Source organism: Xenopus laevis, chromosome 4L, assembly GCF_017654675.1.
Source record: "Xenopus laevis strain J_2021 chromosome 4L, Xenopus_laevis_v10.1, whole genome shotgun sequence".
NCBI lineage: Eukaryota > Metazoa > Chordata > Amphibia > Anura > Pipidae > Xenopus > Xenopus laevis.
The window spans coordinates 119,615,055-119,637,965 of NC_054377.1; the positions used below are offsets into that span (position 1 = coordinate 119,615,055).

Consider the following 22,911-nt stretch of genomic DNA (forward strand, 5'->3'; position numbering starts at 1 on the left):
GCAGGACACTTCCCTTTACAAAAGGGGTCATAAAGACTTGCCACAAACAGTACGAGGACCCAGTTTCCCCCAGGATCTAAAACCAAAGGTTATTTTTATCAGGAGGTTAAGAATTTTGGATGTATCACACCGAAGGTTTTTCTATGCTTCCCAATTCCTGGGCCAGGCTGTATGGTGTGTGAGAAACTCTGCGTCTGTGTCCAGTGTGTGGGCATGTGCCAGATATGTGTGTAACAACACCACAGTACAGTATTTAGCACTAAACAGAGAGGAAAACATCATCAGTTACCCTTTAAAGGAACAGTAACTTCAAAAAATTAAAGTGTTTTAAAGTAATGAAAATATCATGTAGTGTTGCCCTGCACTGGTAAAACTGATGTGTTTGCTTCAGAAACACTACTATAGTTCATATAAACAAACTGCTGTGTAGCAATGGTGGAAATTTAAAAAAGGCTATATGGCACAGGATAAATAGTGGATAACAAATAACACCATTATGTTCTACAGACCTTATCTTAGTTTATAAGGAGTTTTACCAGTGCAGGGCAACACTGCATTATATTTATATTACTTAAAAACACTTTAATTTATTGGTGTTACTGTTCCTTTAACCAAGCCGATTATTTAAAGCAGGGACTGCAGTTCCAGTGAAAAACTGGTGGATTCATTGAATGTGTTTCAGTTAATGTGGGAGGGGCAAAATCGTTAATGAAAACCAGTTTTACAGCAGATAAAATCAGGGAAGAGTAAACAGACTTGATCTTTTTTTCCTCTCCTTCCATACAAACACTACTCTGAGGAATCCCCCCCCCAAGGGTTGGAGTGGCCAGTTTCTCCCCCTGAGATAGTTCCACCGACAGTTGCAGTGAGTCAATTCAAGCAGCCCTTGGCAATGTTGTGAATGAGCAGTGGCTCAGTACTACGTGTAACATATAACAGGGATAGGGGCTGGGCTAAGTAAGGTAGGTAAGCCTTCAGGTACAGTTCCTTCCTTGTTCTCCCTCCCCCGTATAAACACTAGGACAGTCCCACCCGCTCCCATATAACCTGTAAGTATATGACTCTGGGACAGTAGCACTTGCTCCCATAGAAAGTTTGTTTGTGTCTCAGAGACAGGAGGAGAAGCCATGGCCGATTCCCAGTTGGAGTGCCTGCGAGACGACCATGTTAATAAGAAGGAGACAGAGGACATGTGCCAATTCTACTACAGCGAGGAGCACCGGCGCTGCCTGGAGGTGCTTTCCCAACATGGAATCCAGGGTTACAGGGAGTACATCAAGGAGCTGAATATTAGGGGATTCCTATCCACCCGGGAATTAATTGACTTGAAGAATTGTTGGAAAAAATATGACATTGAGTCAGAGACCCCAAAAAAGTCAAAGTCAAAATCCAACAAACTGGAACCGGAGTCCAAAGAGAAAAAAGTCTCTCTTCAATACTGGCCTGATAAGTCTGATACTGAAATCCCACCCCTGGACCTTGGCTGGCCTGAGAATGGTTTCTATAGAGGGGTCTCCCAGATGCTGATTTATACCCACCCACCCAAGGAGAATGCTCCCACCATCAAGGCTGTAATTAGGGACCTCATCCAGAAAGCCAAAAAGGTTAGTTTGGACAGTGCTCTCATAACCTTTGTATACTGGTAGTTGGGGGCAATTCTGCCATACCCCTCAGGGCAGGTACTGGAAGTTGTGTACTTGAATAAGGATATGAGTGGGGCAATTAGATCATACCCCACAGGGAACATACTGGAATTTTTGCACTAATAAAGGGTGTTGGGCAATTAAACCATATACCGTGGGGGTAATATTGGCAGATGGGCACTAAGTTATGGCAATTATACTTAAATTTATACTTATCATTAGCCTCACCAGTTTTTATGTATGTGTGCAGAATGGAGAAAGATCAAGTCCACTCACTCTTCTGAATCTGCCTAATCTTACCTGCTATAAAACTTGTACTTATTAACTATTTAGCCTGTCCCACATTAACTGAAAATCCTTTCAACATATCCACCGGCTTTTCCCTGAAACAGCAGTATCTGACAGGCACCTGTCCTGTTTTACATAAAGGGAAACTGATGGTTTAAATGTTTTGTTTTTGTCTCTATTCAGTACTTAATACTAGGGAAGCACTGAATCCACTATTTTGGGATTTGGCCGAATCCTGAATCCGTCTTGAAAGATTCAGCCAAATCCCAAACCAAATGCGAACCATAATTTGTATATGCAAATTAGAACCAGAAAGGTTTAAAGAGAACTGGGCAGTTAAGTGTTTTTTTACTTCCTTGTTTGTGTGATGAAGAGTCGCATGATTTTAAGGAATCGGATTCAGTTCGGTCAGGCACTTGGATTCAGCTGAATCTGAATCCTGCTGAAAAAGGCAGACTCCTGGATTTGGTGCATCCATTCTAAATACTGTTACATAATTGTATATATGATTATTTATACTTCTTCATATTCATTTTGATCTTTGCATCAGACTGACACACCTGGAAAAGCCAATAATAGAATGCCTTTTAGCATACCTCCCAACATTTTGGAAGTAAAAAGAGGGACAAAAATTTTTTTCCCGCACGTAGAGCAGCAATTTTTTGACCACACCCCTTTCTGTGGCCACACCCCCTAATTACCATGTTTGTTTTACAAAATTTGGCAGGTTATGAAAGTTTGAAAATATTTCTCCTTATCTAAACTGTGTTTTTGTGCCTCAAAATTGTTACAAAGTATCTTATTTGCACCTGTTAGCTGTTCTGGGCTCTCTGCTAAAAGCCAATTAAGTGAGAAACTTTGTTTCTTTTTCTGGCTGTTCAGTGCATAGAAAGAGGGACTTTCCAGTACAAATGAGGGACTGCAGGTTGAGCTGTCAAAAGAGGGACTGTCCCTCTGAAAAAGAGACAGTTGGGAGGTATGCTTTTAGCAGGGTTATGGCTCAAGAAATCTGGCTAAGATAGAACATTGCAGCACTACATCTTGTTGCCATACACATATTTAGCACGTGCTCACACACATTGGGCACACCAGGAGGGGACTGAGATTTATGACACACTAAACAGCTTTACAAATAAATTGGGAAGCATAGAGAAACTTTTTGGGGTGATAAATTTTAAAGCAGCAATTCTTCTTGTTTTCTCGGTTTCTTAGGGATGCACTGAATCCACTATTTTGGATTCGGCCGAGCCCCCGAATCCTTCGCGAAAGATTCAGCCGAATACCTAACTGAATCTGAACCCTAATTTGCATATGCAAATTAGGGGTGGGAAGGGGAAAACATTTTTTACTTCCTTGTTTTGTGACAGAAAGTCACACGATTTCCCTTCCCGCCAGTAATTTGCAAATGCAAATTAGGATTCCGATTCTGTTCTGGCAGGCAGAAGGATTCAGCCGAATCCGAATCCTGCTGAAAAACGGCCGAAACCTGGCCGAATTCCGAACCGAATCCTGGATTCGGTGCATCCCTACTCGGGATACAAAACTGGATTCTCGTGCAGTAATGGTGTGTCTCCATGACTGCTTTAGCAAAGTGAAATGTTCTGCTGCAACAGTCGATAATAATTAAATAGGTACAAAATTAATTCTAAACCAATTGTAATGACCCCAAACACAATCTGGGCCCCTGTCTGGCCAATCGACTTCCCTTACCTAGCAGTGGCATAAATAGATGTTATTAGGTCCCACAGCAAATTATTTTTCAGGCCCCCAAAATGTCTAGAGGTTGTCCTGTTTTACCAACATTCATTGAAACTGTAAATGAATTAGAGCAGGAGTGCCCATATTTTACTAATGCGAGGTCTACTTTTAGTGATGTTGTCCCATTATGATCTACATCCATAAAAGTATTGCTAGCATTCTGTTCCATGGAAAATATTACTTAAATATTAATTTATAAGAAAGTGTATATTGTTATATTTACAAAAACTATTTCTTCTGTAACCTTAACATAATAAATATCTGAAGAGCATGAAATAGGAGGGTGATTTAGACAAGCTGTTTGTGGACAGTGTCTTCAGATCTACTGATCATCAGCTAAAGGTCTACTGGTAGATCCTGCTCTACCTTTTGGGCACCCCTGAATTAGAGCCTCGTGGGCCCTATTCCTCCTGGGCCCCCCTGCAGCCCAAGGGTCTGCTTCCTCTAGAGTTCTCCCCTGGTCCCTAGTTATCTGCTGGCAGTGATCACTTTAACACTTTTTGTTAAAGCTGCACTTTAACAAAAAAAGCCAGCTCTTTTGCTCTACTGCACGTGTCGGACCCTGGATTCTGAAGATAGAAGATGAAAGGTAGAGGATCGCTCTCTAGTGCCCTGGCCCTAGCATTTGGCACCCCTTCATCAAATCGGGGTGCAGCGCAGAGGCCTGTAACCATTCTTCAAATGCTCCACCTTGTAATCAATGTAATTCAAAATCAACTAGAATGAAAGTGAAAGAAGGAAGTATGATTAATGATCTCAGGGTGCAGCAACTGTCAGTAAGCAGTCTGGCATTTGCATTACAAGTAGGCTTATACATAATTCATGGCTTTTGGCAGGCCCGGATTTGTGGAAAGTCCACAATACAAGTCAGAACACAATGGTGAAAATTTGCTCATGTGCACAATTGAAAAAAAATTTCTCTGCAAAACTCTGGGACCTTATAGAAACATTGTAGAAATTCTCATGAGTCTTAAAGGAGAAAGAAAGCCCCAATTGATGGTGGGGTGCCAAATGTTAGGGCACTAGCGAGTGAGCTTTCCTCTTCCTTCTTTCTTCACGCAGGTGTGCATGCCAAGTAGCATTAAAAGCTGCACTCTAATAAAAAAAATGCCAGCTTTTTTGCTCTACTGCACGTGTCGGCCCCTGGATTCTGAAGATAGAAGATGAAAGGTAGAGGATCGCTCGCTAGTGCCCTAGCATTTGGCACCCCGTCATCAAATCGGGGTGCAGCGCAGAGGCCTGTAACCATTCTTCCAATGCCCCACCTTGTAATCAATGTAATTTAAAATCAACTAGAATGAAAGTGTAAGAAAGAAGTGAGATAATGATCTCAGGGTGCAGCAACTGTCAGTAAGCAGTCTGGCATTTGCATTACAAGTAGGCTTATACATAATTCATGGCTATTGGCAGGCCTGGATTTGTGGAAATTCCACAAAGGCGTGGACCTAGGGCGGCAGATTTTTGGGGGGGACAGAATGCAGCTCAACCACACCCTCATTGGTTCAGAAGCACTGGAGAATTGCAGGAGATACAATAGTTTTTAAAATCTCCTGTGCACCAATCCCCAGTACTGGCCGGTAAAAATGATGGTTGATCCCAATGTTCAATAGGGAACAAAGATAAATATATAGAAAGGCCGGTATTTTTTTCTGGAAAAGGAGGCAACCCTACCAGTACTCCGAACACAATGCTGAAAATTTGCTCATGTGCACAAATGAAGGAGAGGGGACGGGGTCGGGGATAATGAACGGCAAGGGGCCTAGGGGCATCTGCTATGTAAATCGGACCAGGCTATTAGTTTCTCTTTCTGCTCCCTATCACGTGAGCTAAATGGATGTGCCCTTTTCTCAGGCCAGTAAGAAAGCAGGATAGTGACCTCATATAATTTACCTAATGTGACTGGAAAGCACAGGTGGGTATTTATACAGTAATAGGTTTAATCACTTAAATATAGTTCATTGTGAAGATATCACACACATCATTCACAACTAATTGTTAGTTTTTGGACATTAATATATTGTATTAACATTTATTGGGTAGGGCTGCTGTACCTATTCCCACTACCAGCAGCCCTTTAACTTTGAGCCCTTTATACTTCCCAATCTGATATTTGGTGTAGCTCTTTCCCTGTTTGCCCTGAGTGAAGCACCTATGAACAGCTATACACCTATGTCACAGCTGTGCACTTTAACATCTGCCTTTAATCAGTTGGTAAGAGCAATGCTAGTGACCGGATTACACAGAAACAGCAAACACTAGCCCAATAGCCACAAAACATCAGCATAATAAAAAAAAATCTACCTTACAGAAATTTAAGTTAAAAAAGAAAAAAAAAGAGACACATCCATCAAGTTAAACATTTTGCTCTAATAAAACCTGCCTAAATGCTTGATGATCCACAGGAAGGCAAAAAAAAACATCTAAAGCCTCAACAATTTGCCCCAGAAGGGGAAACAATGCAAGATGCCAAGATGGCAGAACAGAACAGTCCCTGGATCAACTTTTAAAGCAAATTTCAGTAACCTCAACCAGTCAACCAAACCCTTCTTCATTTATCAAATTAATCTGCTTCCTGGAGGGAATTCCAAAACTTCATAGCTTTCACTGTGGATGCCCATGTGTTTGTTGGAAGGACCTAATGGTTAATAAAGCATCAGAGCGTTTGTATGGTCCCCTTGTATATTTTTACATAGATATCATATCTCCCTTTAAGCAAATCTTCTCCATTGCTTCTTCCCAGCTTAGCCAGATGTTTTCCATACCATTAACTCTCTCTAATTCAATAATATCCTATGTGAGCCCTGGAGATCATGTACAAACAACATTACTAATAGCAAGGGACCATCATTTAGGAAGGAGTCTTTTAATGCGGCACTGTATCAAACGTTTTACAAAATCAAAATAAACCACAGAAATTAAATGGTTTTCAACTAATCAAAGTTTATGAACATTTCTAGATGAAAAAAAAACAGTTGCGGGAATTGGGTCATTGCTTATATAGTTATAAAAAGTTAACCTTTCTTAAATCTGCCCCAGGATATTTACACAAACCAGTTCTGCATGCTGGCTGAACTAGAAACTTTGGTGTTTGGTGAATTTGTGCATATTACAGCACTGTGTGAGCACATTACACGACCCCCTAAATAGTTAACAAAGAATTGTAACATTATCATTTTGTGCTTACAAAAAAAGAAACAGCAGGGAGAGCCCCAAAAGAGAAAGGTGCCAAACATACCTTATCTTGAATCCTGTAACTGCATATTTTCCAGAACAACTTCAGTACAGTATTTAGTGTAGAAACAAAGCAAATAGTGTTATAGTAACTTCTTTGTTTCTGGCCTGTTTTTTATATTTCTGAAGGCTTATCATTTATTACACACATTATAATATGAACCCTGTATGTACTTCCACTTATCCTGTTAACCAACTGTGTCCTCTTTATTTTTGGACTAACCCAAACTGTGCACCTTAATTGATTATTACCAGTTATTGTTTGCATCCAAAGTCCTAAACTGTCCCAAACACCCAGAGCAGAGAGCACAGAAAGCAATAATTGTGCCAGAAGTACAGTAGGTACCCGAGCCATGTGCCTGGGGCAGGGATGGGCTATTTTCTCTACTACAGCCTATTGACAAGTGTATTGAAGGCTGGTACTGTTTTAATGTGTCTGCACCTTTAATTCGCTTTTAGACCAATAGCATTTAACTGGATTTTGCTGCTAAATGGCACTGGCTGATAGGAAGGTTTCCCTGGACATGTATAAAGTGGCTCAGTGGATAGGGTCCTGAGTTTGATTCTGGCTTGGAGGCCATATGCAATAAGGTTGTATGTCCTCCCTGTGTCTGTATGTGTTTCCTCTGTCCATGTACTCTGTATTCCTCCACATTAGATGGAGAGGGTACTATAACCCATGCATTGGCAGGGTATCCTCTGTCCCCCAAATCAGGACATCAGTTCTGAACAGAAAATCATAATTTTTCAAATCTACATATATGTCCAGGGGATAGTGTGGAAAATAGATGAAGATATGAAGATTCATTTTGCACTTGATGTCCTAATAATCCAACCGTGAAATGTAGAAATGACTACTTCAGTCCCAAAACCCTTACAGTGTACCTGCCTTATTCACACACTCAGGCATTCTGAAAGTTGTAGTTCTGCATCTACCAGAGAGGCACAAGGCAGATACCTGGTACTGTTTTTAGATTTTTTATATTTGTTACTAGAGATTTAAAAGCACTTTTTGTGTAGTCACTGTGCTACTTCCTCCAAATGTGTAAATTACAGAGAAGAAATGTACAATAATCTTAATAAATAACTGAAGTTAGTTGTTGTCGCAAGATCCAGCAGTAAAAGATTCCAGGCCCGGACTGGCAATCTGTGGGTTATGGCAAATGCCAGATGGGCTGCTGTAAGTTGTCATAGAGAGTCACTATTTATTGGGCTGGTGGGTGACTCTGTGGGCCTCTATGTGGGCTGTTTGGGCTTCTGTGTACCTGAAATGTCAGAGCCAATTTTGATTCTTAGTCCAGACATGAAACATTTCGTTTGTCAGAAATATTCAACAGCTTTATCAGGCCCTGATGTGAAAATGTCCAATGTGCAGCCCCCCAGCTGCTGCTGAAACCTGTTAGTGCATCGTATAATACATCCAGTGTCATGCCATTGATTTCTGTTTGGCACTGGTGCATGATGTTCTACCAAAGACACAGAATGGCATTTCTTTTAATTGAAACTTGGAGCCCAGAGCTATTCACAATTTTACTGGTGCTTCATTTGCTCAAAATGCATAGTCAAACTAGACTGGTTTGTATCGAGGGAACGATGGCACAGAATCATTTATTTATGAATGAAGCACATCCAGCAGCAGATGCTTTCTCTGCCCCAACCTATACATAAAGGGAACTGAAATATAATAGGCCCATCTGATCCTGCACAAAGGTGGCAAAGTCACTGCCTGATCAATATGCAAGTTTGATATTTAGAGAGTTATGTCATAGGAAGTTAGTATTCAAGGTGAAAAATGTAGCCCAAACCTGTAAAAAACTGCAACTACATTAACCTGTCACTGCAAGCCCATGTCATACCCCACCCAGTCTGTTGCTGGAAGCCCACGTCACACTCCACCCAGTCTGTTGCTGGAAGTCCACTAGTGATGTGCGGGCTGGCCCAAAGACAAAAGACCCGTAGATCAGACAGGTTCGGAAGCCTATGTCACACTCCACCCAGTCTGACACTGGAAGTCCACTAGTGATGTGCGGGCTGGCCCAAAGAGTAAAGTGGACGCTGGCGACTTTTTGCTGGTTAGTAAATCTGCCCCTTAGTGTACTGAATTTGAATGTATTTGAAATTAATGAATGGAAATACTGGGACAGATTGAAGGTTGTTGCCATTTTTTCTATTCATTTTTTTTTTCAAGCAATACACATCTCCGTCCCTGAATACAAGAAGAAATACTGGGAAGGGTCATTTCCTTCTGCTCTTCAAGAAACTAGAAATACAACAGAATACAGCCATCTGCCTTTAGTACACATAGCCATTATCTACCAAAAAACAAATATGGATATTAGGGGGATATAAAGCATTTTCTTTGCTTCAAATAAGTTTAAAAAATATATAAAGAGAGCTTTCTTCAACCCTCAAAGCTAGTTCCAGTATTGGGAAACAGAAAGCTTTCTTTGTTTGCTTTGCTAGGCAACAGCTGTAATGTGATACTGAAGTGGTTTTAATGGCTTGACGGTCTTTGGCATGTTAAGATGGCCTTTCACATGCCAATAAAAGCTGTCTACGGACCATGTTGGCAACTTATTGGCTTGCGTATGGAGCCTTCCAATGGGTTTACCAGACAGATATCTGGCTGAAAATTGTCCATTCACTATTTAATGCCGTCCTGCCCCCATGGCCTGTATCCCCACCATAGTGATCAGGTTGATTCAATTGATCCCCATCAATTGAATCAACCTGATATCGCCCACCTCATAGTGGACATTTCAGGGAAAGATATGCTAGTTTGGCAATAAGGCCCATGTGTGAATGCAGTGCAAGTATGGTGGCATTGTAACATTATAGTTAGTGGCTTACGCTAAAGCCATACCTCCCAACTGTCCTGTTTTTCATGGGACATTCCTGATTTTGACCCACAGTCCCGGATTGTTATTGAAATGTCCCTACTTTCTCTTTGATCTCCTGCATTGAATAGCCAGAAAAAGATACAAAGTTTCTAAAACTCAGTTGGCTTTTGGCAGAGAGCCCAGAATACGTGCACTTAGATGCATTTGTTACAATTTAAGATTAGCAAAGAAACAATTGTAACTACATAAGATAAGCAGTACATGATATTTTCATTACTGTTTTTACTGTTTTTATTTGTTGGGGTGACTGTTCCTTTAAGATAACAGAAAGAGGTCCAAGTTCATATAAATATTGCAAAAATCCTTTTTTTCAAAAAATTCTCATTGGCATATCTTCTTGGCTAAAGAGCTCAGTTACTCTTGCTTATGCAAACTTATTTACCATGAGGCTTTCCATAGATGGCAAAGGAATAGCCAGTGTGACTTACTGCATTGGAATTAACTGAAATAAACCACTGCCTTTTGTTGGAGCAAATTATCCACAAAAAATGTGATGCCGGAAATACCTTTAAAATATCTGATTGATGTATTTAACCCAACCTTCATTGTTCTGGGTGTGAAGGTACAATAGGGTATTTGCTACCAGCAGGTATCTGAATTACTGGAGACATATTGTCCTTTAGTTAAAACCGGACAACAGGGTATATATTTACACACCTTCTAACAAATGGACAGTGTGCAGTAATAACAGGCTGTGTAGAATACAGTATTCTAGTGTATCTAGTGGTCAGTAAAGATACAAACATATGATACAAGGATACAAACATCAAATGTAAACATATATATAAAATACACAAAAGCCATGAATATCCTGTAAATTATATACTTAGAAATGCCTCTTAGTGATGTCATCATTTATAAATGGAGCTTAGTGATGTCATTTTTGACTCACTACAACTTGTGTATTACAATAAATAAAGTACCCATTGTTGGAAAATATGAGGATATTAGAAGTAACCTCATAGTTCCATGACCTGTATAAAAGCATGAGGCCAAAGGCCTGTTATTTTACAATAGGGGGTACTTTATTCACAATATTTTTTCACTTGAAGGCATTTCAGGTTCTATTTCAGGTTCTATTATAAGAGGGAAATACCAGTATATCATGTACAGTGTCTAGCTATATATACATTCTGCTGCTTACATAAAACAAAGCAATAAATATTGAATGGATAAGTATAAAATAACTAGAACAGGTACACCCAACTGACCATCATTTAGCTGTTGTTGATCTGGGGCAATTCTGGAAACTATGTCACACAGAAGCAGCTGGAGGGCAGTAGTCTGTGTTTTCTTTCTTGAAATGAGAACTCCAAAACTACAGATTTTCATCAGTACAACCCGCCTAAACATCTAGTTTTGCCTCACTAAGATGCAAAGTCACAGTAACCTGACTTCCTAAGCTTTCTTAATAAGTCAGCCATGAATTTGAGCATTTTGAAACAAAAACTAGAAATCTGTGTTATAGGGGTGACCAGGTCTGGACTGAGAATTAAAATAGGTCCTGGCATTTCAGGTACACAGAGGCCCAACCAGCCCACATAGAGGCCCAAACAGCCCCCACCAGCCCACTAAATACTGACTTTCTATGGCACCTTATAACAGCCCCTCTGGCATTTGCCAGAACCCACAGATTGCCAGTCCGGGCCTGGGAGTGACATAATTTTTAAAATAGTGTCCATTTAATGACATGGGTGGGTCATTGGAGTTCTTTAGATGATATTAAATAAATATACAACTCCCATGATAACTTCAACAGGACAAATCAATGCGCTGGTTCTTTGACATGACAGAATGAGCTAAAATTGTTGTTAAAGGAACATGCATTCACAAGTTGATAGAAGAAAAAGTATTTTCACAAAATATAACACCTGTTTTAGGGGCAGATTTTTATTTGGCCTTAAAGGTTTAACCTGAAAGGGGAACTATGGCGAAAATGAAAATTTAATATGAGTGTCCTCATACTGAAGTAAGAAACTTTCTAAATACAATCAATTAAATATTCTGCATTGTGTCTGAAATAATCAAGTTTATATTCAGTATTCCTCTCTCAGCATCTGTTTCTCTTCATTCTCTCGTCATGCAGCAGTTGGGTGTCAGATTAATGATCCAATATATCTTATAGGGGGGGCTTCCTTTCCTAGCAGATGAATTAGAGCTCACTCGAATAACTGATTCCAGTACAAACAAAATCTAACAAAATAACTGCCCATTGCACAAATTCTGCAAGTAGAGAGACAGAATTTCTGGTGATTTTAATAGAGTAAGCTCTAATACATCTTCCTCCCCTATAAGATATATTGGATCTTTCATCTGATACCCAACTCCTGAATGAAGATAGAATGAGGAGATGTTGAGAGAGGGATAGTCGGTGTCAGACTGGCCCACCAGGATACCAGGAAAACTCCCAGTGGGCCCAGGTGTCAGGGGGCCTCTTGCTTCAAATCATTTGGTCTATTTCATGGTCATTCCCTATTTCTTTATGGGAACAAAGAGGCTTAATAATAGAAGGATAGAGTATAGGATGTAGAGAAATGAGAATAGGAGAATAAAGAGGTTGAGTGAGAAGAGGAGGAATAATAGTTTGGAATGTGGGTCCTCAAACTAAGCTTTTCTGGTGGGCCCCTGGCTTCCCAGTCCGACACTAGGGGTAGTGAAGATATGGTACATAATCTTTAATTGATTGTATTTCGAAAAAAATGATTTCAGTATGCAGAAGCTTATATTAAATTTTCATTTTTGCAATAGTTCCCATTTAAAATTAAAGAGGACTTTTCAGTGTTTGGCAGTGAGGGATATTCAAGGATTTTTTCAACTGGTCTCTAACTGATCATGTGATGGTATGTCACTTTTTATTTGGCATCCTTTCAGCCTGGGATTTAAAATGTTATGTAGGATTGCCACTTGGTCAGTTTATATGTTCCTGTGCTTGTGTAGGATCCCCTGGTTGTTTGTGATAGGGACCCTAGATTGTAAGCTCTACTGGGGCAGGAACTGGTGGAAATGATGTATAATCTCAATAAAGCATCAATGACACGTGCTGATTAGGGATGTAGCGAACTGCCGATTTGGTGTTCGCGAACGCCGTTCGCGAACACCGGCAAAAAATGCGAACCTTCGCGGACAGTTCGCGAACTTCGAACACCCGCTGAAATCGTTCGAATCGAACGATCGAAGGATTTTAATCGTTCGATCGAAGGATTTTCATTCGAATCGAACGATCGAAGCCATTCGATCGAAGGATTTTCATTCGATCGAATGCTTACAATCGTTCGAACGAATGGAAATCGTTCGATTTTTAGCGGTCGAAGGAATTCGAATGGTCGAATGGTCGAACGACTTGTATTCGAATCGAACGCGAACTCAAAATGCGAACGTTCCCAAACGTTCGCGAACATTCGGCGGACGCGAACGGTCGAAGTTCGCGCAAACTAGTTCGCGGGCGAACAGTTCGCTACATCCCTAGTGCTGATGTAAGCCAATTTTACCATGTTGTAAAATAAACCAGGTCCGGGCTGAGAATTAAATTAGGCCCTGGCATTTCAGGTACACAGAGGCCCACTCAGCCCACATAGAGGCCCAAACAGCCCCACCAGCCCAATAAATACTGACATTCAATGGGACCTTATAGCAGCCCCTCTGGCATTTGCCAGAACCCACAGATTGCCAGTCCGGGCCTGAAATAAACTATTGCAAACGTGACTTAAATCTACATGATAACAAAAGCATCATTCTAGTGAAACATCCTATTTTATGTAGTTTTATAGCCTTTTAGAAATATGACTGTTCTCATAGACTTCTGTTTTAAATTGTTGTTCACTTATTGGATTCTTTCATATGTATTTATCTTCAGTTGCTGTTATGTAGTTCATAGTCTACCTATCTGTGTTAAAAAACATGAGTAGGCTTTTATCAGCGGCACATTGCTGCAAGTCACATCAGTGCCACATTTAAAATGAACCCAACAACCACAGTCCCAGCAGAAAAAAATGTTTAAAGTTAAAAAAATGGAAATGGAAGCCATGCACATTATGCCCTATCAGTTTTTTTAACAGTTTTTCCCATAGGTCTGTCAGTTTGGTCATAATATCTGGTCTCTTCAGGCATGTGCTCACAGTTGTGATAGAAACTGTTGTTAGTGGGCAACTGGGCAACCTGTGACCCTTTGGGTAGTTTTCATCCTTCAGCTGTCAGGGGATGCCTGGAGGGTTGATAGTTCAACCTGAGAGCATTCTCTGATACATGCAAAAACACATTTGTATTCCAGTTTTACTCTACTCCTTTGCTGAATGTCCTTTCTGTATTCTATTTTCTTTATCAGTTCATGTTTGCCTCCAGACCCATTCTTATCTTTGCTTTATGTACCTCTGACAGGGTTTCTGTTTCAGTTCATTTATATTAACCAACAACACCCATAATCTAGCAAAGAATTCAAAGGTCAGATAATTGTCTGCAACCAGCAGTATAATTCTACATAAACATGTATACAGTACAGTATATTTAAATGGAATATGCTTAATTTACAATTAAAGTTTACTTTTCTTTTTTAATGTACATGTCTAGTTTGCCTATAATAATAAAAATAATATTAATAATAAATAGAGACTATTCAGAAGTCATCCTTCAGCTCTACCTTTAACCAAACTGGCTGGTTTTATCACAGAGGGTAGGTGACCTCCATTTAAATCACTGAGGGCGAAAGGACAATAGGATAAATGCTGAGGAGTCAGGGCCCACTAGCCATCCAAACCCAAGTTAGTAATCCCCTTTTGACCTGAACTCACCAACACCAAAGATCCCCGGCATCACTAATTCCAACCCTGGGATTAAGAAAGCGGTATCACAGTGTTCCTATTTTCTATTTCAGGTTATAGCCATTGTCATGGACTACTTTACAGACCGGGAACTTTTTAGAGATGTACTGGATGCTGCTGACAAGCGGAGAGTCCCTGTTTACATGATTCTAGGAGAAGAAGGAGTGAAACATTTCTTGGAGATGTGTGAAATGATGCAGCTATCGAACTTCATGCTTCGGGTATGTCAGGTGCAGAAAGCAATTCCAAACCAGAACCCATGGGCTTTGTCTCATAAAGAATGAAATCTCCTGACTGGGCATCTGACCTAAAGCCTTATTGGCAGCTCACAACTGCCACACCTTTTCTGTGGCTTCTCTTTTGAGATAAACTAAATTTTATATAAAGTCAGGATTTTTACCACATAATTTTATTACATATCTATTGCTACAAAACTGTCTGATCAACAATTTTATGCAGCTCTTTATGCAAGAAAAGGTTATACAAAGGCATCTTATCTTTAACATATGTTGGAAAACAACATCCTAACCATAAAACTCCCTGAAAATACTTTGCCCTAAAGGGGTGATTCACCTTTAAGGGTAGGACAACACGGATGTTTTTGTTGCGATCCAATGCGTTTCGACAAAACACCGGCAACAAATCGCATGCGACAGAAATAAGGTAAGTGAATGCATTGTCAAATGAAGTCGCAGAATTGATCTGACACGACTGTCGGATGCAGACGATGCACGCATGCGATTTGTCTCTGGCATTTTGTCGCGCTGAAAACAGAACAGAAATTATTTGCCTTTCTTTTTAGGCCCTCCCCTATTCATATTCCAGACTCTTATTCAAGTCAGTGCATGGTTACTAATGTAATTGGACCCTAGCAACCAAATTGCTGAAATTGCAAACTGGAGAGCTGCTGAATAAAAAGGTAAATAACTACAAACACAAATAATAATAAAATGAAAACCAATTGCAAATTGTCTCAGAATATCCATCTGTACATCATACTAAAAGTTAACTCAGAGGTAAACGACTCCTTTAACAAGCCCTCTACACTTTTTGTTTTCTGTTTATTTTACACTTGAAATGCAGGTTTGTGCACCTATAAGCACGAGAGATTCCATTTTATTCTGTTTTGCTGTACTAGACTATTTTGAGTGCTCTTTCAAATTATTATAATTTTTTATTTTTATGGGTTTGACTTATGTTTAAAATATATTATTGTAGAGAAATGCATGTTGAGCAAACTTAACCACAATAGCTTTTTAAAAAAACATAGAAAAACATAGAAATACAACATATACTGTATGCTTTTTCCAGCATGCATTTCAGCAGTCTTACATTTGAACACCCTAAAGCAGCCAGATCAGCAAAACAGTGCATGTCAAATAGTATTTATGTAGCCCGAAATAGCAATGATGTCTACAGTAGCACACCTCTTGTCCTCACACAAAGCATCATTTAATTAGAAACAGGGGAAAAGTGCAAGGGCACTAATGGGCACATAACAAATCGGGCACGGAGTGGGGAGTGCAGTGTTGGCGGTAAAAGGCCAGTCACTGGCAAAAAAAAATGGCAGATTGCAGCAAATTTTAGCATTTTGCCAAAAAATGGAGCATGGAGTAAAAAGCAGCAGATGATGTCATAACATACAACCTAAAGTGACAATGATGTTCCAGCTAATTACTAATGTAGAATTTATTTTGTCTCATTTTAAATGTAGAACGTACGAGTCAGATACGTTACAGGGGTGGGATTTTACCTGCCATATGGGAAGATTAGTGGCTCCCTGACACACAAGTATCTCATGGTGGATGGAGACAAAGTGGCCTCTGGCTCTTTCAGGTAGTATGAACATCGTTGAGTTTTAAGCTATATTATGACATTGCTATCAAAATGTATTATCTGTTGGATTGTTTGTTTATGATTTAAAAAAAAAGACATTTCTTCTCACAAATGCTAAACACTTCACACTTTAAGGCAGAGACACAAGTGGAGATTCGAGGAAACTTTGAGTGACTTCGAAACATGAAGTGCTCTGAGTGCCACCCAACCGGCGATTTAGATTGTAGCCGGCGGGAAGGCTTTTCAGGGAGATTAGTCGCCTGAAGAAGAGGCAATTTGTCGTCTGGCGCTTCGTTTTCCGAAGTTGTCCGAAGTTGCCTCACAAGGAAACTTTGGGCGACTTCAAAAAACAAATTGCTCAGAGTGCCATACCGCCAGCAATTTAAATTCTAGCCGGCAGGAAGGCTTTTCGGTGAGATTAGTCGCACAAAGAAGAGGCGATTTGTCAATGGCGACTAAATCTCCCCGAATCTTTGCGTTTGTCTCGGCCCTAAGAGCTATTAACTGCAAAGAACATAGAGATAGTTCTGCCTAGGCAATCAGACAGTGTTCTGCTTTGTGATTGCGTTTGCTGTATGACTGAAGGCCTCTTTGTCATTAGTCTATTTTCGTCTGCTTCCCTTGCTTGCCAGGTTTACATGGAGTTCTTTAAGGTTGGACCGGAGCATTATGTCACTCCTGTCTGGGAATTACACAGAACCATTTGACATTGAGTTCCGTGAGCTTTATACCATCTCAGAGGAAGTCAACCTATACAAAGAGTTAAGCCTCCAAGAATATCTGCCCAGCCCTATAGGGACCAGAGCACGTTCCTCCACTGTTGCTCGCAAGCTCATCAATCCCAAGTACTCTTTGGTGGTGGGACGGAGCCCAGCTCCTGGGGAGATGCTACGATTTGGTTCTCCAAACCCTACAGAAGAAGGAGAAGATGGAAAAAGTGAAGGGCAAAAGAGAATGGACAGATTCTTGGATGACTTAGTTTCCATAGAGCAGGAGTCACCAGAGATTGTGAATTTGGATGACCTTCCACAATCATTACCAAAGAAAGAAACAGGAAAATTCTCAGAAAAAGCTCTCTCTCCCAAACCAAGCAAAAACAGATTTTTTACTTTTAAGAAACGCCAAAACCCTCTTTCGGACAGAGTGGTAGAAGGGGACTTTGTTGTTTTGAATAAACCAAAATCTGAATCAGGCTACAGTAGAAGCCATAGTAATACAGATCTGATGAGTACAGGTAAGTCAATGAGGATAAGCTGACTGCAACTGATATACTGGGGTACCGATTAGCGATTTTTTTTTTTTAGCTTCTTGCAGGTAGATATTGGTTACTGCCTAGGATTATATTCTCACAGTGAGTCCTGCATTATTACACAGTAGTTGAAAATATTAAAGGCATATGAAGCGTCAGACTGGGGGTTCTGGGGCTTCCTTAGGGCCTCCCCACACCCCCGGCCCCCAGCCTCAGCCATGAGATCCACCCTGTGTAGTAAGCCTTCTCTACAGACAGCAGAATGAAATACATTTACCATTCTGACCTTTATTGAATACCAGAGTCACTGAGAAACACAACAAGCCACCAATCTGAAGTTCACTATGGTGAGTCCCGAACTTTATTTACTAAATGTATACTTCTGGGCTTATGCAGGCTTGTCCACAGTACTCAGCACCATCATACTGGCTCAGATGTTCTTAATATAATCCCCTGCATGTTATATCATTATATTCAGTTTGGTGGTGCAACTACCTGAGTTTGGGTGAGTTCTAGGGATGGGCGAATTTGACCCGTCTTTTTATTTTGACGCACAACGCCATACAAGTCTTTGGGGGGCATTTTTTCGGCAAAAAATTTGCCCATCCCTAGTGAGTTCCAAGGGCCAGCCTGCGTATCGACAAAGTATACAGTAGGCTTATGTATGCTGGTGTGGAGAAGGAGATGAGGAAATCTCTGATAACCCTGTCACAGGGACTAATGCAAAAATAAACCAAAGAAATAGAAAACCACCAAATTATATTTTGTAAATCATCCTGTAGGCAGATATTTAAAGGCATGAGTTTGCTTCCCTGTTTGCTGCAAAGACAGGCTGTTATATAGAGTGCAAGAGTACTGGCTAGTTGCTGTAGGAAGTTGCGGTAGGATGTAATGTGCTGCTTTCGTGGTTGGCCTTTGCATTTGATTCAGAATAAATCCGCATGCCATCAGAGAAGTTACCAATGCAGCAACAAATTGGGCCTCGGGCTCACTGAACACTTTAAACAGATTTAAGTCAAACCTTATGGTGGGATGAGTAAAACTGTACTCTGTGAACAGCTTCGGGCAGCTAGAGTGTCAGCACATGGCAACCTCTCCTAAGTCTCATGGCATAGAATAGGGATCCCCAAACTTTGAACCCGTGAGCAACATTCAGAAGTAAAAGGAGTTGGGGAGCAACACATGCATAAAAAATTATCTTGGGTTGCCAAATAAGTGCTATGATTGGCCATTTGGTAGCCCCTATGTGGATTGTCAACCTACATTGAGACTCTGTTTGGCAGTACATCTGTTTTTATGCAACCAAAACTTGTTTCTAAGCCTGGAATTCAAAACTAAGCACCTGCTTTGAGGCCACTGGGAGCAACATCCAAGCGGTTGGAGAGCAACATGTTACTGAGATACTGGTTGGGGATCACTGGCATAGAGTGTGCAGATCTATTAGATTCTTTCTTAACCATCTAGCTGGGCAGGAGGAAATCTGAGCATGATCGAGCTCCTGTTGATTTTGTACCAAACAGATATTTCTCTTTCTGTCTCCCCTTTGAATGGATATTACTATTTCAATATGCCACCCAAATAGATCCTCAATATATGAGGTCAGGGCTGAGTAGGGGATCTTACTTGGGAACTACACTGATTCCACGTGTGCTTGATTTTCCCATTGCCTCTTGTGTGTATGGAGCAGTATCAGTTAGGAGCACATCTTCCACACTATATTTTGTCTTATACAACTGCATGTTATTATAAACCTGAGCAGGAATGTTAAAAGAGGTTGTTTCAGGGGCGTAACAAGAGCATGCCAGGCAACCCACACCAGAAAAAGTTTTGGAGGGGCTGGCGTGCACAGCCGCTCCAGCCTGCAACCCACACCTCTGTTCACAACCCCTGACACAAGCTTGCACAGGCGTGTTCTCGTCAAGTAGAAGAATTAGAAAGAGAGCGGCATGGAGGGGAATTCAAATGCTATAGAGGAAGCAGACCCTGTGGTCTGGACCCCCTTTTCCCCAGCCCCCCACGGGGTCTGCTTCCTCTATAGTTACCCTACTGGGTTGTTTACTTTTATTTTAACTTTTAGTATGATGTAGAGATAATATTCTGAGACAATTTGCACTTGGTTTTCATTTTCTATTATTTGTGATGTTTGAGTTATTTAGCTTTTTATTCAGTAGATCTCCAGGCTTTAAAGCAATCTGGTTGCTAGGATCCAAATTACCCTGCATTGATTTACATAATAGACTGGCATATGAAAAGGAGAGGAAGTGAATAGAAAGATGAGCAATACAAAGTAGTAATAACAATAAATGTGTAGCCTTACAGGACATTTGTTTTATAGATGGGATCAGTGACCCCCATTTGAATGCTGGGAAGAATTAGAAGAAGTCAAAAAATGAAGGCCAATTGAAAAGTTGCTTAGAATTAGCCATGCTGTAGCATACAAAAGTTAACTTGAAGGTGAATAACCCCTTTAATAGAATAACACCCCTTTCTTAAGTAACTGGATAGATTTCTTTTATTTCAAGTTTTCAGAACCATTGTTGTATTAAATAAAAGACCCCTTCATTGGGCATGGATTTTATATAAAAGAGAAATGGCACATCTTTGTATACACATAAATAGGAAGGGGTTATTGTTATAGCACTTATGAGATATACATCATTGAACATAAAATACTGATCAGTGGATTTGCCATGTACTGAGAAATAGGTTGGGGTGTATACAGGACCGCCATCAGAAATCACAGGGCCTCATACGACAAAATTTCCTGGGCTGCACCCACCGCAAGCCCCACCTACAGGTCCGCCCTCCCCATCCCACAGGTCCGCCCCCCACCAAACAGTAAAAAAACAAAAAAAATATTGGTGGCTAGGGTTCCCACATGTTAATAAAAAATAAAAAGATATTGGTGGTCAGGGCTCCCCATAAAAAAACATTTGTGGCCAGGGCCCCCCCATTAAAAAATATTGGTGGCTAGGACCTCACATGAGAAAAAAAAATTGGTGGCCAGCCCTCCCCCCCCATTATAAGAAAATTGGTGGCCAGGGCCCCTTAAATGTCCATGCCTTCCCAAAGTCAGCAGCTCTCAGAAAGATGGGGGGCCTGGCTAATCAAGTAAGTGTGGCATGGCCGGGTCCCTCTTACCCTCGGGGGCCCCCTACAATTCTCCCCCCTGCATCCCCGATGGCTGCCCTGGGTGTACATGCTGGAAAACACACAACTGTGTCTCATCTCTGCAAAAAAATATTTTGCAGGGTTTACAAAGTGCACACCATAACCACTAGGGGGCACCAAATGGAGATTTTTCTTATAAACCAAATCAGGATTCAGATCAGTAATGGTGGCTTTGCTAATTTGTCAAGGTAACATAATGCAACATAATAGTGGTACAATGCAGCCTATGTATGAACAGAAATGCAGAGTATTACATGCTGAACATGGAGAACAGGAAATGCCTTTCACACAGTTATGCATAACGGGGAAAAGTAACCTTGCAATGTTAGGAAATGAAAGCAAGCACCTGATGGTTGCTATTTAGCACCTATGTTTGTAAATGGGCCCCATACACTTACAGATAAAATACATACCGTACTATTTGTGATGATTTTGTGACTTGTTATCTCATGGGGCATTTATTTATTTTTTTCTCCCCAGGCAAAACCAGCCCCACTAAGAATGAGAAGGTGAAGGCCACAGAAAAGTGCATCATTTCTTGAAGAGGAGTCTTCTAATGTTCTATGAACTTTGTACATATATTTATTTAAAAACATGCAGAAAAAAATATAAAATTTCAGGAAAGAAGAATGTGCCAGGGTGTACTAGGCCAATACAAAAAGGAAAGTCAAATAGAACGTATGGTTTAAAAGAGAACCAGATCATTTATATTGATCATTTCTAATACATGTGGTGCTGGAACTTATAGTCTGTGGAAATACCAACCCTGGAAAGTACCTTGGAAAACCAGGGAAATGCCATACTCTCATTTAAAATGTTATTCAGGTCACTCACTTACTATGATGTGTGATATCCAACAACGAATCTATATATAGGTATGGGACCTGTTATCCAGAATGCTTGGGGCCTGGGGTTTTCCATAAAAGGGATCTTTTTGTAAATTGGATCTCCATATTGTTTGTCTACTAAAGAATAATTTAAACATTAAATAACGCCAATAGGCTGGTTTTGCTTTCACTAAAGATTAATTATAATGTAGTTTGGATCAAGTACAAAGTACTGTTTTATTATTACAGGGAAAAAGGAAATCATTTTTAAAAATTAGAATTATTGTGGGATCGAGCCCCTCTGGAAAGTGTAGCCTAGGGGCCTCAGGTATTATTAATCCAACACAATATGAGAGATGCCTTTCTGTAATCTGGAGCATTCTGGATAATGGGTTTCCAGATAATGGATCCCATACCTTTTCCTTGAAAGAAATTCCCTGGAGCTTGGCTGTGTGCCCTGTCGGTCTGCAAGTGCACAATGGACATATAAATTTCATCAGATGCAAATGTGAAGTTGATCACTCATGGATCATTTTATCTCATTCAAAGGGGAGGGGCAAGGGTGGTGTCAGGTATTTCTCCACCAGCTGAGAAAACACCCCATGTGCTGCCACCCTTAGACTGAAAGAGAAGAAGATTTTGCACTAATATCAAGGCAATAAACAATGCAACTTATTGTGAGAGACAACATGGTACAGGTATGGGATCCGTTATCCGGAAACCCGTTATCCAGAAAGTTCCAAATTACGGAAAGGCCATGTCCCATAGAGTCCATTATAATCAAATAATCCAAATTTTTAAAAATGATTTCCTTTTTCTCTGTAATAATAAAACAGTCCCTTGTACTTGATCCCAACTAAGATATAATTAATCCTTATTGGAAGCAAAACCAGCCTATTGGGTTTATTTAATGTTTACATGATTTTCTAGTAGTCTTAGGGTGTGAAGATCCAAATTACAGAAGGACCCGGTATCCGGAAAGCCTGGGGTCCCGAGCAATCTGGATAATAGGTCCCATACCTGTATTTACAATTACATTGTCCCTAATGCCAATACAAAAAATGGTACATACCCAATTATTCATCTGGCAAATTAATGTTCTTTGCATAACTCTACGATAACTCCACATTTTTAAAAGTAATACATTTATCACAATGTATAACTCACACAGTAGATGAGGATTCATAAAGGCAG

General features: G+C 40.4%; 1 protein-coding gene across 2 annotated transcripts; it reads left to right on the plus strand.

The window, feature by feature from the left end:
- The first annotated feature begins 692 nt into the window (after positions 1–692).
- fam83f.L (family with sequence similarity 83 member F L homeolog) lies at positions 693–21,881 on the plus strand. 2 transcript variants are annotated; one of them, XM_018258843.2, is made up of 6 exons: positions 693–962; positions 1,111–1,604; positions 14,688–14,855; positions 16,349–16,470; positions 17,103–17,704; positions 21,371–21,881. In XM_018258843.2, exons 2-6 carry the CDS (start codon positions 1,128–1,130, stop codon positions 21,430–21,432), a joined length of 1,431 nt encoding a protein of 476 aa, XP_018114332.1. In that variant the 5' UTR covers positions 693–962; positions 1,111–1,127; the 3' UTR covers positions 21,433–21,881. The 2 variants fall into 2 exon arrangements, with proteins under 2 accessions (XP_018114332.1, XP_041446657.1); XM_041590723.1 differs by lacking the exon at positions 693–962 and having other exon boundaries at positions 983–1,604.
- Positions 21,882–22,911: the final 1,030 nt, after the last annotated feature.

Coding starts and splice junctions, on each gene's coding strand:
- fam83f.L (XM_018258843.2), top strand. CDS start 1,128: ATGGCCGATTCCCAGTTGGAGTGCCTGCGAGACGACCATGTTAATAAG. Junction 14,856..16,348: donor TATCGAACTTCATGCTTCGG/GTATGTCAGGTG, acceptor TTTTAAATGTAG/AACGTACGAGTCAGATACGT. Junction 16,471..17,102: donor GTGGCCTCTGGCTCTTTCAG/GTAGTATGAACA, acceptor CTTGCTTGCCAG/GTTTACATGGAGTTCTTTAA.